Raw genomic sequence first — 17789 nt, 5'->3', positions numbered from 1 at the left:
AATTTTAATGGCAGCTTAAGTTATATTACAGAAAAATGCACCAAAATAATATTACAAAGTTAAAGCAAGATTTTACACAGAAGGTATAAGACAGAACAATTTATTGTCATCAAACATTTCAATAAATGTTTCACAGTTTCCATGTTATTTTCACTCCCTCAGCTTCATACAGAATATTATGAAACCTCTAAATGAAACAGATGCTGAACGTGATGTAATGATCTGGATTACCTCAGACGTTTGAATGAATGATAAGACTGAAAACTAAAAATGAATGAATAAATAAGTCAATTAATAGTCATGTATGCTGATTTCTCTTTTTTTTTTTTTCATGCCAAGCAATAATTACTGCTTCAAAATGAATAAAGGAAAAGCTCATGTCAAATACATTATTAGAAAATAACACCTGCGGAGAGACACATCATAGGACAACTAGATACAGACTGACATCTAGAAATAGCTAAATTAGAGAAAACATTTCAAAGTGTTTGTACCTATGCAAAGATATATGTTTGTTGAGGCGGTTATTAATAGGATTAAACGGCAAATGCCATGAATCCAAAATAATTTGATACAAAGTAAATATACAGTTTACTTAAACTTATAAAGTGAATTAGGCCAACAGACAAACATATTTAAACAAATGCAGAATAAATAAACAAATAAGTAAACAAATTAGATACAGAAATAAATAACATCTGCAATAAAAAATACAGTATAAAACAACAGTTAGTTGCAGTTTTAATTTTTCGTGCATTCTAAGAATACATTTAAAATAAATGGTTTTAAAATGAGTTTGTATTCTGTTGCAATTTCATTTTTAGTTTGTACAAATGCTAAATGAGAACTGCACTGCTGTGATTTGGAGAGACAATTCCCCCCTCAACCACAAACTACAAGAATGCCTGACTGACTGCAATGAGAACAAATTTACAATGTCAATATTTCTAAGCTCACAAATAGACAGGGACTGGTCAGAGAAAGTGCGCCCCTTCATTTAAGGGGAATAAAATACAAACGTACTTCAAGAAGCCATGAAAATAGAACAGTTAAGCTGGTACATAATAAGACTCCCATTGCATAGCCGAAAAAGTACATGTCAGATTTTACAGAACTCCAAGGTTTTTGGCTGTTTGGAAGGTACTTTCTATTTGTGGATTTACCACTCCAGCTGCTGCAGTGAGTAAAACCTGGACTGCCTCCAGCCTTTTGAAACGGGAGTCCTTCTTTTTCTCGCAGTTAAAAAAATAACCTCCGGGAGTCGTCATAGTTACCGATGACAACGGGGGCCACTCATTCACTCCAGGGGGGTACACTTTGTCCAGGTGTTTAGGGAACGGTAGTATGTCACACTAAATGTGGGTCATCGGCAGGGCTTACTGTAAACCTTGATGATGAGCCAGAAGTGACTCCGGTTGGAGATCTTGACTTCACTACATGGTCTTTACTTTTTGATGCCTTGTGGCTGCCTGATCCTAAAAAAAAAAAAAGAAAAGAAAAGAAAGAAAAAAATCTGACAAATGTGATCTGAGATGTGACTCTGAAGATTTTTACCAAAGACAGATGTTTATTAGTACTATTAACTGCAGCTAATATGTGCTGTGCAACAGCATTGCAGTAGGTAGTTTATCTCAACTTAAAATGGTGGCGATGCAGACAGATCTAAAATGCCATTTTTGTGACCATTTAACCTTAACACGTCCCAGAGTAGACTCGATGTGACCCAGTCTGGGACTGCCAAAAGTCTTCTGCATCACAGATATTATCAAATGATCACATGATTTTTACTCTTCTTGCACAATCACAAGTTTTACATTTTCTTTATGCAAATCAGTCCCAAATTATCATATCTTCTGCTGAATAGACCATTTGGGGGCAGACGTCACAGTTACGCAGCTGCGTGCGCATTGTGGTGGCAGAAAAACAGTGGTTACAAGTGGAGGAAAACGGGTAAAATCCACAGAATAAGAGAAAAATGTCCTTTGGATGCAAAAAAAGATGTAATTGCAAGTTTACAGTATATCTCCCATTATGGACTTTATAAGTGGCAATTGCAAGTTTATATCACAAAAAAGATTTTTCTTCTCAGAATTGTGAGATATAAACTTGGAATTATGAGAAAAAAAGTCACAATTGTAAAATACAATTTTGAAATTATTTTTTTTTACTCTTTTATTCCATGGTTTCCATAGACTGCTACTGCAGAACTGTCATTTTCTGCCACCAGGTAGGCCCCACCCACAAAACACGGCTTCGCTGTTTGTAAACGCCCAAATGGTCTAAACACTTACCAAAACCATCAGTGTTGGGGGGCTTTTTTCCGTGGGGAGATGAACTAGTAGATCCAGAGCTAAGTTCATTGGTCGGAGTTTCCTAGCATGAAAAGTTTTAAGATACAGAATAGTAACAAAACACACAATGTTTAACAATGTGAAACCTCGTAATTGAAGGTACTCAATGCTTTTCTGTATAAACACCCTTGACATACCTGATCAAAAAGATAGACTGTGACATCATCAAAAAATGACACATTCCTCCCACGGTCACGGTTCTCTTTGTCCACGGGTTCCTTTGGCGATTTCAGCAAGCTACGTAAACCCACTCTCTTGTCAACATCTGTTTCCGTGACAACGATGACACGCCTTGGAGACTCGTCCTCCTGTTCCTCTTCTTCATCTTCATCTGGATCGCTACCTGCTGATGCAGTCCTTCTTCTCCCCCCTCTATGCTCTCCCCCTTCCCAGAATCCTCCTTTGGCATTCGGTGAGAGAGGAAGAGAGAGAGAGAGTGGAGGGAGGGATAAGGAGAGACGAGCCAGCTTAGCTGGAACAGGGGGTTGATGGTATGGGTGGAGAGGGAGAGATGAAAGATAAATATCAAAGAAGATGGTGGTATGTATACAATTGGGCTATAAGCCAAATTACCCAATCATTTACAGTCATAAAATCAATTTTAATATATTATTGTTTCTTTAATATGTGTTATTTAAAATTGTACAACATTTTAAAACAGCATAAAATGCAAAACACACTATATAAACACAAATCCAAATGAAAAAGTTGAGTGATTTCATTTCACAGTACCTTTCATTGCTTGATTTGCAACTGGCAGAGAGGAAGGAACCTCAGGCTGTTCAAGCACAGTCAGTCCTTCTGTCTGTGTTTCAGCAGATTCACTCACAGACACCGAGGGAGAGGAGGGTGGGGTCTCCTCTTTGCTACTAAGATAAATCATTTACACTAAGATGAAGTCTGGTTTTTACTTCATTTAACCAAGAAAAGCATTCAGTTAAAGATAATTCTAAAGCAAAGACTGTGGTTAAATTAAATGCCACAATGTCACAAGGAGATTAAAGCTAAGATCACGTTCTCTGCAGTTCACATTGATTAAATACAGAATATCTGACTAGGATTTTTTTTCATAAATATTATCTCAAGACAGTGAAAATTGCATGCGAATGCAATTAGAATGTTCTCTGCTCTATTCATCTCTCACTTATTTATTTATTTTTTTGCAGTGTTTCTGTAGCAATAACCATACCTCTCATTGTCCAAATCTTTGCTTGCAACACTTTCTACAGAGGATGAAGTGGTAGAGGCTCCCCAAGGGTGTAGAATTACGCTGTCACTAACTGTAGAACCCCACAAGACATTGGTTTGAACATTTTCACTGAGAGAGTACTGAAGTCTCTCTTCACAAACCTAAAAAAAAGATTTTATAAAGACACAAAAGGTTTCAGAAATAGCAGAGCATCAATAGAGTACAGTGTCAGTTTTAGTGTCATTTTTACTCACCTGCATCATCAGTCCATTTTTTGTCTGCATTTTTGAGAGTGACCTCTGCCCTTTAGAACCATCTGTAGAATGGCATGGCGAGAGAGGCTTTGGCACATGCTGCCCTGTTCTCTTCTCCACTGACTGCTGAGTTTCTCCTGGGAAATTTGGAGAAATGTTTTCATATTGCTCTGAGTTTTGCAAGACAGCCGTGGTACTTTTCGTTATCCCATCAACTTCCTCTTTTAGCTCTACTCCTGTCTTCTTCTCCAAATCTGCTGAGTCATCCTGGTTTATTATACCACCAGCACCACTTGTTCTTTGCTCTGGATTTCTTTTTAAAGATTCAAGCAGATCTAAGTTTCCTAAAAACAGATCTCCAAGGGTCTCTTCATCCCCAGAAATGCAGCACAGCTGCTCTAGTTTTTCAAAATCCTCCAGAGGCTCCTCATCCAAGTCCTTCCACTCAGAGATCAACAACTCAGGGATGGAGTTCAGAGAACACTGGGAGAGAGGTGGATGGGTCGCTTTCTGGGACAGGCTATTTCTGTCGTCCTCCCGTATAGCATTTGATTCTGGGTGAATGTGGTTTTCTTTCATGAGAGACGTGTGCAGTTTTTGCCCCAGGTTTGCAGTGATACCTTTGCTTTGAGTGGTGGTACTAGTTGCAAGTTCTTCAAGAGACTGATCTAAACAGTTAGCATCATCAGAACATCCCGACGGCTCCTCATGTCCTTTGGTAGATGTTTGATTTGTGGCACAGAACAGACTTGAACTTGTCTTGATTTCTATGTGGTGTACTGTATTTGGGAAACTACTTGGACCTTCACACTTACCCACTCCTGCATGTGGGGAAGCAGCACATTCAGAAAGCTCCATTGAAATCAGTGCAGGCGCTGAACATTGAACGTTGCTACTGTGGATCTTACACGGCTCTGGATCAGTGCTAATGGTGAGACTTGGGAACGATGGAGAATCTGATCTTTCTTTTTCAAAAAATACATCACTGATCATGGCAGAACAGTGATTACTGTCAACATCATGTCTATTGGTTTCTGTACTGTGACACTCTGGATACACTGAAATGATGTGAGAATTATCAGCCAAGTCTATTGTGCAGGTGTGATGGTCTTCAAGGTCTGCAATCAAAATTTTGCTTGCTTCAGTCTTGGGTGCCCATGTAGCTTCGGATTGGTCTCTTGATACATTGCTGTTGTGACTAGAAAGAGGTTCTTTATGGTATTGCAGAAGTTCTAACTCATCGGTTGAGGCATTTGTAATAGAAAATGAAGGAGAGTGAGTCATACAACCTCTTACACCTACCATGTTTTCATGACTTTCAAACTCTTTATTGTCTTCAACCCTAAACAATTCATCTCCCACATATTTTTGTAAAAACGTCTCAGAATTCTGAGTATCAATCACCATCTCAACAGGTCTGTGTTGTCCAGGTGCCTCCAGCTCTGGGTTCTCCAGATTCTCAACTTCCATCTTCACATTTCTAGTATAGTCCTCTGGTGATCCATTTTCTATGTCTAGATTTTCTATGTTCTCCTCTTGCTGAAAGTCCAGCCTTTCTAAAGGAGCTTGCTGAGATGAAAAAGTTCCTTTTACCCCATCAGAAAGGATCAGCCTCTCAGGTGGTGGATAATCAACCTGTCCTACCTTCTCATCATTAAATGTATCTTCACATATTCTCTGAGCAGCGGGATGAGACTCACTATCTGCAAGCTCATCATTTGCTTCAGATTCCCAGAATTCATGACTAATCATTAAGTGTTCCTCCTCTGCCCAGGCCTTTTTTCCAAAACTTGGGAAGAGCTCTGATCCGAGCCCTACTTCTGGTGTCCGATCTTCGGCTGCAGCCCACTGGTCATTTTCCACAGGCCAAAGGTGAAGTTCTCCCTGCTGAAATGTCTGGCAGTTGAATTCCCCTCTCACAGTCTCCACCGTTCCATAATCTTCCTCGAGGGCGCTCCACAACTCCTTCTCCTTCAGTTCAAGACCCATTGAGGCACCTCTGCCGAATTCTTCAGAACGTTTATCTTTTGAGAGCTCCATACTGCTGACTTTTTCCTCTGCAGCATTTTGTGAGGATTCCTTGATAGTAAAACAGAGTTCCCCTACAGCTAGCTGACTTTCAGACCTCTCCTTTGCCTGCTCTTCCTCACTCTCTTCTGAATACGAGAGGTTTCTCAAGCCTAGTTCATTCGCATCTGTGTCTTGGATTTCAAGCTCACCCCTTTCCCCTCCTGTACGTCCTTCAGGGTTTGTCTCTGACCAGATGAACTGGGTCAGGCCGCATTTGGTATCATCATTGCTGAGCTTTATGTTTATCTCAGGGCTGCTGGTGCATTTAGAATAATCAGACTGTAAGCTGTAAAACCGTGATAACCTAGATTTACTTTTGTCTGATGGCTGTTCACCAGTTGGGAAATCAGGTGACGTACAACGTGTTTCTTTATACTTGGCTGTTTCCAAATATGAGCAATGTTCAATGAGTTCTTCTTGACAAACTGGTCCAGAAATGGGTTTCTGAGGCTCTGAGACTATATGGGCAAGCAGTGTGAGATCAATAGCACCTGAATCATGAAGCATTCTTTCTTTTGAAAATGTGTGAGAAATAACCAGCTCACTATTTTTAACTAGAGATGAGTTTTGGAAGTTAAGGGAGCTGTTGCTAAATGGAACTCCTTTATTTGGCTCATCCTCTCCATTGGAGAATAAGCTGGCAATAAACTCAGTATTGCATTCACTCTGAGAATCACCTGAGATGACAGCACCTTGTATGAGACCCTTCTCTATATCAGATGAATCACTTGAAACCCACAATTCCTGCATGTCCTGTTTTATCTTTACTTCCTTTTCAAAATGCTCCAGTAGTCTTTCATCCTCAATCTTTTCCTCAATTCCCATCAATATTCCTCGCTCAACCGCTCTAACGCCACCTGAACGAGAAGGGCCAAGTACATCGGTGCCTCTTCTGCCTAAACCCTCTCCACCCTCCAAGTCGCTGTCTGAGAAGTAGGCAGAATCCCGATGTGGTGTTTCATTTCCAAGGGCCCTCCATCCATTGCTTCCTCCACCCAACCAGGAGTCTCCAGGTGTGAGGCAGTCCATTGAGCTAGAGGTTGAAGGTGACAAGGCAGAATCTGTGGGGGTCATGGTGGACAATGACTGATCAGAGTTGGGTTCATGCACCATAGGCGAATGGAAATCATCTGTGCTTGATTCATTCAAACAGAGTGTGTCACTTGGAAGTATTTTCTCATTTGCCATTTTTGTGTCTTTGTCATTGCACATGGTCCTTGAACTGGGTTCTTTGTCAGTTAAAGTGGTTTGTTTAAGGGATTTAGAGGATGTCTCCATTTCTAAGTTCTGTCTGTTGTCAGAGGGGGAGTGTTGACTCACATCTGAACTGTATTCCCTTGCCTGTGTAGAGCTTGTGCCACTTGTTGAATTTCTGTTTTGTGAAAGATCAAGAGAGTTTGATTCATTTTGGCTCGGTTTTGGATGTTCTGACAGTTCCTCATTGTGTGCATATTCTTCAAATGTTACATTTGATGTCATCACATCAATACCAGGTGAAACACTGTAATCATTTTTCTGCATTTGCTCTTTTGCCTGAACAAACATGACCTTCAAATCATTTTCATCTCCAATTCTAATCTGCGTATCACCAGTGATTTGAATTTTGTCACAACTCTGTGAACCATTACTATTGTGTATATTCCTGGTTTCTACTGGACCTTCACTTATACAATCATGCTGATTCTGAGACACTTGTGAATCTTGTTTCTCTTGTATAACAGGAGACATCTGCTCCAATAGAGGCCCATTTTTAGGCATTACTTCTGAGGAAGGAAAATCAATAAGGGAACTCTTCTCTATCTGTATTTCAGGTGTAAAGCAACTAACTGGAGATAATTTCTGACTTGATTCAAGATTTTGTAACTCAGATGCAATTTGAAGTACTGGAATTTCTGGGCGCATGGCAACTTTTATTTCACTCCGTTTTGCCCGCTTGGTGACTTGAGCATAAATTGCTTCTTTTGTGTCACCTGGTGGTTTCCCTGCTCTTGCTCTTTCAGATTCAAACTGTATTGTCTGAGACGATTCTGGGTCGATGCATATTGACTCATACTCAGGAGACAATGGAGCAGGTGACACGCTCTCCTCCTTTTTACGCTGCCTTGTAATGATTTCAGTTAGAAATGTTTCAGCAGACTGAATCTCCTTCAAAAATTCCTCTCTAGTCATTTCCCCAGTCTTCGGCTCAGGTTCAACACTCTCATTGGATATTTCAGAGAGCAGGGAATGAGACTTCTTCATCCCTGATGAGAAAGCCTCCTCAGCTTCTACATACACTGGCAAATCTGAGTGATGTGCAAAAGGATGAGGTGTAGTTCCAAATCTGGAAACCGGAGTACCACCTTCACCATCATATGCATCCTCACAATCAGACACAGATGTCTCAATCTCTGTAAGGAATAAATCTCTCTTTTTGGCGCTGCCTTCATATCCATGCAGGAAGTCTTTGTCTGAGGCCCAAGCTTGAGAGGATGAGTCAAGTTCTGTGACAAGAGACTGGGATCGCCGCATTCCTTTGTCTTTCCTTCCATCATTTTCTCGTGCCCATGAGCTTTCTCCATCTTTCATGTCCACAGAGTCATTGGAGATCTCAGTCAGAAACAAATGTATGGGAGATTTCCTAGCAGCTGCAACTCGCTCTCGTTGCATGACTGCATCTTCCCTCCATATGGCTGGGAGGATGGTGGCGAGGCGGGATTGGGTTCGCTTCATCCCCCTTGAGAAAAGCTCGGTTGTTGCCGGGTCTGGTTCATCAGCCAGGTTGGTATGCTGAATGGTTGTGGGTCTGTGTGGTGACATGAAAGCTGAATCATCATCATCATCTTCATCATCCTCATCCTTTGAGAACTCTGGGCTAGAGGACGATGTTCTTTCAATTTTTGGAATTGTGGATTGGGATCGAGTCATTCTGGAGTAGGGATCATTGTCTGTAGTGTACATATCTGGACCATCTCTTGAATTATACAAAGACTGAGATCGTGTCATCCCTCTGTCAGCATACTCTTTTTTGTCAGTATGGTCACAGCTTAATGGGTCTCTTTGTAAGTGCATCGCATTGTATCTGGAATGCATCTCCAATGAGTAATTTTGACCCTTTTGGAGTCTATAGTGGGGAGGGAGAGGTGGAGGACAGGTTTGAGGTGGGAGAAACAGGGACTGACTGCCAGAAGATGGTGGAATGGAAGGAGAGAGTGATGGAGATGGGGGCAGTTTCTGGTGAGTGCGATTTAAGCCCAAATGGTCAAAGTTGGCTTTTGACAGTGAACTCATTAGTAAAGAATCAGAGGTCTCAACTTTGCCTGTCGGGTACGAGGATCCAGGGTAGACATCTAAACCATATGTTCTTGCGTATCCTAGTGGAGGAGCAGGCAGGGGACGTGAGTGTAGACGGCTGCCAGAGGACATGGACATTGAACGAGGTTTAGGTGGAAGAATGGGTGCTTGAGGACCAAAGGACTTTTGGTTTGTTTCTCCAATATCTATAACAGCATAATCTGTCACTCTGTTACAGCTCTCCTTACTAAACTCAACCAAGCCAGTGTTTGGAACCAAAACCTTTACCTCACTGGATCTGACAGTCTGAGAGGTGCCTCTTGTAAAGCCATCTTGCTGACTGAATGCTTGTCTGTCTTTTCCAGTAGTCCCTGTTTGAAGCTCAACCAGCTCCAGATCTCCAGGACACACTGAATTTGTTCTTAACGAGCGCCCTTTTCCTAGACTAGGGGACTTATCCTGGGGAGTATGCTCTTCCAGACGAATGTAATACTCGCTAGCCAGTGAAGGGCTGCGAGCGCTGATCACAGGGACAACAGTGGGTGTGTCCAAGGTTTGCCTGTGGCCAGAATTTGGTGTTGGTATTGGCTGAGGTGGAGGAAGTGGCTTGTAGCCTCTCCTGCCATGGGCCTTTTCCCAGAAGTATTCAAAGTTTAAGCCTTTGCTGGTCTCTGTTACTGTAAGGATGTCGTCAAGCTCAGATGTAGGAGTGATCATATTGTCCACGGGGTCCAAAAGAGGGTAGGAGTTTCCATTTCCTCTGAGGCAGCCATCCTCCCTCCCGTACTCTCGCTCCCTCAGAAGTTTGTGTGCGGCTGACTGGAAAGCTGGGGGTCGGAGTGCATCCCATCGTCTTTCAAATGATTCATCACTCTCTCCTCTCCTTCCTTGTCCACTGTCTTCCTCATAATCCTCCTCGTCCTCATCCCTTCTAGAACTCTTCCGGCTTCCCTGTTCAGCAGCAAGGAGAGAGGAGAGGAGGAGAAAGACTTCGTTGACTGTTGGCCGCTGAGATGAAGGTAGCCAGCATGACTGCATGACCTCGTACCTAATGAAATATGCAAAAATATAGTTTTTACATTAGTATTTCACATATTGCATAATACACACTCGACTTTCTTTAGATTACAAATCCTGTTTTAAACGAACATTTTTGTATCATTTTACAGTTAAAATATCTTAAAACAAGATAAATAAGATATATTGACTTAAGAAACAACATTATATAAGATATTAAGAACCAATCTGCCAGAGCAGTAAGACAAAATACACTCAAGATACATTAGTTTTAAGGACTTTTGAATATTTTTTACTGGAAAACAAAGTATTTTTTGCACTAGTTATGAAATAGAAAGTACTTTTAATTTCTTTAGGTGTAAAACATTTTGTAGGTGAATTATATACCTAAGTAAAGCTATAGTTCCATTTAGTTAAAGCCATTTAAAACACTGACCAATAGTCTGCATGAGCGAGTTTGAGGCGAGGTTGAGCCAGAGTGATCTGTCGTTCCCTTATGACAAAAGTGAGAACCTCTTCATCGCTCAGGTGTCTGTGCGGCTGAGCCCCAAATTCAAACAGCTCCCATATCACAACACCCAGAGACCTGTCAGTTGTCATTTGAAGGAAAAAAGTCAAAGTCAATAGTATTGTATGTATGATCAAAATCCCTGAAATCATGTGCTATTATTGGATTCTTCATTTAAATACACTTAGAAATACATTTGTCCATAATTTTTCATACCACACATTGCTGGTTTTGGTTTGATCAGTGACAATCAGATTCCCACGAAACTCCTCCAGAAGTTCAGGGGCAATCCAGCGAAGAGGTATCCACAGTTTGTCTGGGGTTAGATAGTAATCCTCCTGTTTGTGTAAAATATGGATAACCAAATTACATAAGTTTCAAAAAAAGAAGCTAAGCAGGGCAGAGTTTCCCAAAAGCATTGTAAGCTTAAGTTGATTGTAGCTCCATTGAAACCAATGGAGCTACGATCAACTTAGGCTTACGATGCTTTTGGGAAACACTACCCTGTTCTAAAACCATTATGCATGAAATAATTTTCTGAGTGCGAACAAAAACGTTTTCTATTGTGAACAGAAAAAACCCCTCTACACTAAAAAACCTAAGACACTGATTGATTGAGGGCCTGATCTATAAAGTCTCTTTGAAGTGCAATGAAGTTTGAAGTGCAATGAAGTTTAGTAATTGTTTAAGTACCTTATATTGATTGTGCGAGAGGCCATAGTCTCCGATCCGAACAGTAAGATCTGAGGTGAGGAGGATATTCCTCAGTGCCAAATCACTGAAAAACAACAGACAAATAGACAACTGTGTCATCATTTTTTTTTTGCTTTTGTCCATTTTCACAAATGCTGTGTATCAATGTCAGTCACATGTTCCTGAACATTTGTAGGGTTAGAGATTTAATCAATCTAACCTGTGAATGTAATTGTTCTCATGGAGATGCAAGAGACCTGAGGTGATCTCATATGCCATTCGTTGTAAGTTCAAGAGGTCTCTGTTTAACAGGTCAGGGGTCATCCCATCAGACTTCCTCTGAGCTCTTAAATATCTCTTCAGGTCACCCTATAGATACAGACACAAAAAATGATGAAAGTCATTATTTGAAAAAATCAATGTTGGATACAGAAAATGCTGTGCTAAGACAATTTATGATTACAAAATGCACAAAAATTGTATATGATTATAAAACTGTATATTTAAATTTATTTCAGTCTCTTGAGTGCATAGTGGGCCTTGTTTATGACACATGTGCAGAATTATTTAAATAAAATTCATGAACTATCTAATCCAATCCATCATAAATCCATTATTATGTAAATTGTTCCATTAAACTCAATGTGCCATTGTTTCATAAATGAGGTCCATTTACTGTATTTCCCGATAAAAGACAAACACATTGTTCAAGGCAGTAATTGCATTTTTCTTCAAAATTGGTCTCAGTTACTGAGATTTGGGTTCTCACCAGTTGACAAAACTCCATGACCAGAAGGAAAGGAATGCTCTCACTGCACTGGCCCAAACACTGGAGGATATTCGGATGCTGAAGACTTCTGTCAGGTGTGAAAAACAAATCAATAAATGTTAGCTTGTGTTGTCAATATTCTTGTAAATATAAGGTATACCATAGTGAGAGGAAGAAGAGAAAGAGAGATGGCAAATGTAATTAAAACTTAATTAATTATGTTTTGTAGCATTCCAGGGCCAATATATATAAATATATATAGCATATCCCATCCTGTGTTCAAATGCAACCAACAACATTACAAGCTATTATAATGCAAATAAAAGGGCATCAAAATAGGTAATTCACAGCTTACGTGAGCAATTTAAGTGTTAGATAAGTGGGGAAAAATAAAAAGCAGCAAAAATGTCCACTAATGACACTGAAAAAACTTGGATTAACTAGGAAAAACAACAATCAGCAAAACATAATGGCAGCCAGAGCAACCCAGTTTGTCTGACCTGTACGGTTCGGACTCTGCCAAGAACTTTCGCTGTTCCAGAGGACTAGCACTGACCCTCAGCTCCTTCACCACAGCCTGATAGGAGCTGCAGTCACACAGCACCTCAGCCAGTATTACCTAACAGAGACAGATCAGAAAGTTACACCCCCCTCCAAAAAAAAAAAAAAAGAACAGTTTGGTACACCAAATCTTCACATTATTATCAAGTGAAAGAGAGGGGAAAAAGAGAATGTGTATAGAATGAAACTAAAAAAAGCCTACATCCTTATATAAATATGTGTGCAGTGAGGATATACAGACCAGGATGACCTACACGTCAAACAGACTATAAATTCAGGTCAGTGTAATTATAGTTGGTCATCAACTAAGAAAGAGAGCAGCTGAAAATGAGACCATGGCCTGAAATGTCATATTTTAAGTGTTTAAGATCTAAAATATAATACTTGCTTGTGTAGAATGATCGATTTCACAGATATTTGGAATATTACACACTGATTCAGAAGCCTCAACATTAATTCAAGTGCACATCCATACTTGAATGAATAAAAAACACAATAATTACTTTGTGAAACTAGTGTTGTCGAAATTACTGACTTCGATACCAAGTTGACACTGAAATTCTAAAAATGTTTAACGCTTTGAGCGCTGTTGAGTGGATTCGTAAACACCTCTGATTGGCCATTGCATTCACTCGCTCAACATATATGTCTGTGATTGGCTACAATGATCAACGCTTCAAAAACATGTTGTAAATAGACATCAATGGTGCTCCTCATCAAGAGCTTACACAGATACTCACCGGAGCGTTTGAAAGCAGGTGTCTATCAGCGAACCGGTCCACTGATAGATGCCTGCTTTCAAATGCTCCCGCTCCCGCTTTCATTCAAACACTTCCGTCTGCTTTCAAACACTCATCATTGTGTTGATCATTGTAGCCAATCACAAACATATCTGATGAGCGCATGAACACAATGGCCAATTTTTTAAATTTCAGTATTGATTTGGTATTGAAGTCGGTACTTTCGACAACGCTACCTAAAACAGCCTACTTAAAGGACTACACAAATAAAATCATAAAAATACACTTTTCAGTTTTCTGAGATATGTTAAACATTCACCATAGGTTTCCATCATAGTTACAGTTCAAGCTGTTCCTGAGATTAAAAATCTTATCATTTAAACATGTCTACCTTTCCAAACCAGCCATTTCCAATCTCCTGCAGATAGTTGAGAGTGTGCCTTCGGAAACATTGAGAGCCATCTGTGGGATACAACAGGAGCGTGTTAAGGAGTTTGCTGTTTTTAACCTTGTAACTTAGGAAGGAACAGGTTATGGAGCAAGATGTACATATTGCCTGTAGTTAGTGGGTTTACCTGTGCCATTCGGTAGGATGGGGCAGTTCTTATCCCGCAGTGGGAGAGTGTAGACCTCGGGTAGTGATGGACAGGAGGACAAACTGTCCTCAGGAACAGGGCTGGATGCCCCGGAGCATTCTTCCCCTTCAGCATTATCAAACTCCTGAAAGAGAAAGGTGGAGGTGGGAATATGTAAAATGTAACAAACATCAGAAGAACAAGCAAACATATGTTTCATGCTGATTCATATCAGTAACACCCACATTATGCAAAACTCACGTAAAACCCACAAGTATAAACCCCACACTAAAGAGACTTACATTGAATCCCACGCCTCCTCTTTTGCAGCAAAGGCAGGTGAGAAGCAACAGAACAAACGAGACCAGCCCAGAGCAGGAGATGAGAATAATCACATAAGGGGGCGGAGAGAGAGAGCCGTCCCGGGACACAGAAACTAAGGAAAAAAGAGGGTAGAGTTTTACATATACATCCTGACAAATACTAAGGGACTGATCTATAGATAAATAGGTAGACGACAGATAGATAGATAGATAGATAGATAGATAGATAGATAGATAGCTTGTATATTTTCCTAACAGGGAAAAATTGAAAAGGGCAGCGTTACATTCAGAACATAGCACAGGAATCCAATGAAGAGTTTTCATTGCACAAAGGGTGAAAGTACAGAGAAAAGCAGAGGAACTCAGAGTAGATCACCTTCATATTGGGTTTAGGGTGGGGTTTGAGATTTAAGGTTTAAGGAAAGCAAAGGAGAGAAACCAGAGAGTCATCATACAAGACATTCCTTGTACTCGTCACTATTGAAGAAGAAGGGAGGGTATTTGGAGTTTTGTTTGGGGGAAGGGCCTTTTTTTAGGGAAGGGACTGGATCATTGAAAAAGATTCTTGTATCTGGAGGGTTGCTGGGTCAGAAGGAAAGGTGCCATACTTGATTTTGTACCTCAATTTGCCCGTTTGTTTTAGGAGAGCCATCTGTGGAGAAGAGAAGGTGGGGAGGAGGGCAAGGAAGTTAAATACCTTTGGTATTGTGATTATCCAGATGCTAAGAATGAATATCCACTAAACTAAAATAACTCATATCATGTATTCAACTGACTTGAAACCTCATCATTTATTCATCAATGTTATAGCACACGTCATTGCTGGAGAATCTACATCTCCCTTTTACTATAGCTCATCATTAAGCAAATAACAAAATAAATTATTTTATATAATAAAATATGTTTGAACTGAAACTATTACTGAAAATATCGAGGATAATAATGCTATCATTTCTTAATCATTTGAGAACAGTGATGTAACTTTTAGAAGTGGTGGGCCATGGTTTTCCTAAAATAGCACAGGAACCACAAAGACATTTTTGGGCACATCAGGACTGACAGCAAGGTCTCGGCTGAGGCTGTTTAAAGCTGTTTAAGAAAAGTCCGAGCACTAAGCAGTCATTAAGGTCTGTTGTCTGAAAACTGCAGGTCATTTGGGGTTGTGCTCATTTTAGACACTTTTCCAGAAAAAGAACAGAAACCTAAATATCATTAAATCCTACTTTTCATCATCTTTTCTCAATGATAAACCATATATATTTTTATTATTAACAACATCAGCAAAAACATAATAAATATAAAAAGGTTAAATATAATTAATGTGATTATTATAATAATTATTCACAAATAAATATTATAAACATTAATTTATAATTAAAACATGTTAACTTAATTGAGGCACTCTCACATCAGGTTCCTGACTTGCTCTCGTTTTACAGAGCCTATCGTACAGCTTTATAATTTCTAAATATCACATGAACACACGAACCTTATTGTGTGCTGCTAAAAAATTAAAAATATAAATAAAAAAAAACATCCCATAAATGTACATTAAAAAAATCAACCTTCACCACAATTGCCATGCTTTCAATTAACAATAGGCACACGTTCTGCATTCGAGAATCACCCCGCGGTGTTCGTCCACTTGAACTATGAAAATATATAGGCTAATATGCAGGTAAGGTGTACATGAAAACATGAAGGGTGTTATTATTCATCTGGTAACCTTTTATTGTTCGAAAAACAGTGGCCAGACACGGACCTGTGCGCAATTCCCTTTAGACCATATGGTTACACATAGCCTACTGCATGAGAGCACACAAATAAACACGCGGGCCTGTTGGCACATTTGTGTTCATGATGGTACTAAAATCATGCGCGGAATAAAACATAACACCTAATAATGAACCCCGGATTATGCATTTCTGCGATCATTAGCTACAACAGGGACAGATGATGATTCAGGAAAAAATCGCGCTATGTAAAATATAGGATTTACCTCAGGCCCACAGGTAAAATTACATAGAGGAGAGAGGTTTTGCAGGCCCACAATGAAAAATCATACATGCGTACCAGAATAACAGCCAGACACCTCTATTATCACCAGTGCATGATGACGGGCTCAATAAATGGACGCATTTATGGTGCCAACTTTCTAACATATAGCCTATTTCTTAGATATATAGAGAAATAATAGATATGAACGAATGATGAAATAATATTTAATGAGCGTCACCCCCTTCCAGAAATGTAAAATACTCTCCTCAGACTGTCAAATTTCCATTATTCACATAGCGTCTCATCGCCTCCTCCCCCCTCGAGCGCATCAATAACATCATGCCATCTAAACGACACCGCTCACCTTCCTTCTGCGGGGCTCCCAGTGCTCTCTCCGGGTTGAAGTACGACATCAGCCCGACCAGAACAATCACCCAGCACTGTAGTGACATAGTCGCGCGGTCCACGGCACCACCATCCGAGCGATGTTGTCAATGTTCCCGGCCGCACGTCTGGCTCCCCGCTAATAAAGAAACGTCTCCTTGTTGTGCAAGGCTGATGCTCTCCTTTAATCCGCAATTAAACACAGTGTGAACGCTCTTTTGTGTCAGCCTAATCCCGCGATCCGCATCCTCAGCAACGCGCTGTTACTATTCCGTCCTCATCGAGTCCCAACGGTCGAAAACGGGCAGAAAATACCAGTGAAGTCATTCTATTGGTTATATAGCCTATCCTATATACCGTATCAGTATCATGTAAGTGGTCCAGCTATGTTTTCTTCTAAGAAGCCCCTCTACGTCAGACGCAACCGAGCTTGCGCTATTATGATCTCTGTGGAGCTGCGCGCGCCTCGCGGCGATTTTCGTAGGTAGACGTTGCCTCGCAATCAAACGATTACGCGATGCCCTTCACTCAGGTACCTGGTGCCGGCCAACAAAGCGTTTGTTTATGAGAAAGGAGAGAACGTCAACGCCCCCGTGTCTTGGCCTTGGGTATCATTGCATCAAAATCCCCCTAAATCGGACCACCTCCAAGGAGCAGTGACATGATCCGTTTGGGAAGACAGGTGCACGGACCGTGCCATTGAAATTCTCTATAGACTTCAAGTTAATAACATGCAAATCCCTGTCTGTCTGTGAAAAAGGCCAAATATTTTCACCACAAAGATGCCTTTAAATACCAATTAAAGCTAATAAAGCTAAAGCTAATTAATCTCATCACCAAGCATAAATTTATATTCTTTATTATTTGTGTCCCACAAAAACGCTCAGTGAAATGAATTATGAAAAATTCATAATTGCTGTTGAGATCAGGATAAAGAATTGAGACAAAAGGCACAATTTAAGTATTTCTTTTGGTATGTAATTCTAACTTTAGTGTCAGCTTAAGATGTCATTCCCACAGTATGTGACTGTCTGATGCATATTGCACAAATCTCTATATTCTGCTTTGTTCATTATTTTCTGTA

At 40.2% G+C, this 17789-nt stretch overlaps 1 protein-coding gene across 2 annotated transcripts; it reads right to left on the bottom strand.

Annotated features, from left to right (window-relative positions):
• Window positions 1-84: 84 nt before the first annotated feature.
• On the bottom strand, window positions 85-17512 carry lmtk3 (lemur tyrosine kinase 3). 2 transcript variants are annotated; one of them, XM_048153201.1, is made up of 16 exons: window positions 16686-17512; window positions 14303-14436; window positions 14001-14145; window positions 13817-13887; window positions 12625-12743; window positions 12125-12212; window positions 11576-11724; window positions 11356-11440; window positions 10879-11000; window positions 10591-10740; window positions 3795-10185; window positions 3541-3701; window positions 3084-3217; window positions 2489-2823; window positions 2292-2373; window positions 85-1475 (listed from the first exon to the last, which is right to left on the bottom strand). In XM_048153201.1, exons 1-16 carry the CDS (start codon window positions 16771-16773, stop codon window positions 1348-1350), a joined length of 8382 nt encoding a protein of 2793 aa, XP_048009158.1. In that variant the 5' UTR covers window positions 16774-17512; the 3' UTR covers window positions 85-1347. The 2 variants fall into 2 exon arrangements, with proteins under 2 accessions (XP_048009158.1, XP_048009157.1); XM_048153200.1 differs by having other exon boundaries at window positions 3084-3220; window positions 16686-17511.
• Between the last annotated feature and the right edge of the window lie 277 nt (window positions 17513-17789).

This window comes from Megalobrama amblycephala, linkage group LG13 (assembly GCF_018812025.1).
Source record: "Megalobrama amblycephala isolate DHTTF-2021 linkage group LG13, ASM1881202v1, whole genome shotgun sequence".
NCBI classification, from domain to species: Eukaryota; Metazoa; Chordata; class Actinopteri; order Cypriniformes; family Xenocyprididae; genus Megalobrama; species Megalobrama amblycephala.
Note: the sequence above shows the minus strand (reverse complement) of the source record. Positions and strands in the feature narration are given on the sequence as shown.

Bases quoted from the DNA above. Each gene is read 5' to 3' on its own strand.
- lmtk3 (XM_048153200.1), bottom strand. From the start codon at position 16,773: ATGTCACTACAGTGCTGGGTGATTGTTCTGGTCGGGCTGATGTCGTAC. The intron at 3,221-3,540 runs GTATGGTTATTG...GATTTATCTTAG, and splicing joins AAAGATTTGGACAATGAGAG to TAGCAAAGAGGAGACCCCAC. The intron at 1,476-2,291 runs GTAAGTGTTTAG...TTTTTTTTTTAG, and splicing joins CCCCAACACTGATGGTTTTG to GATCAGGCAGCCACAAGGCA.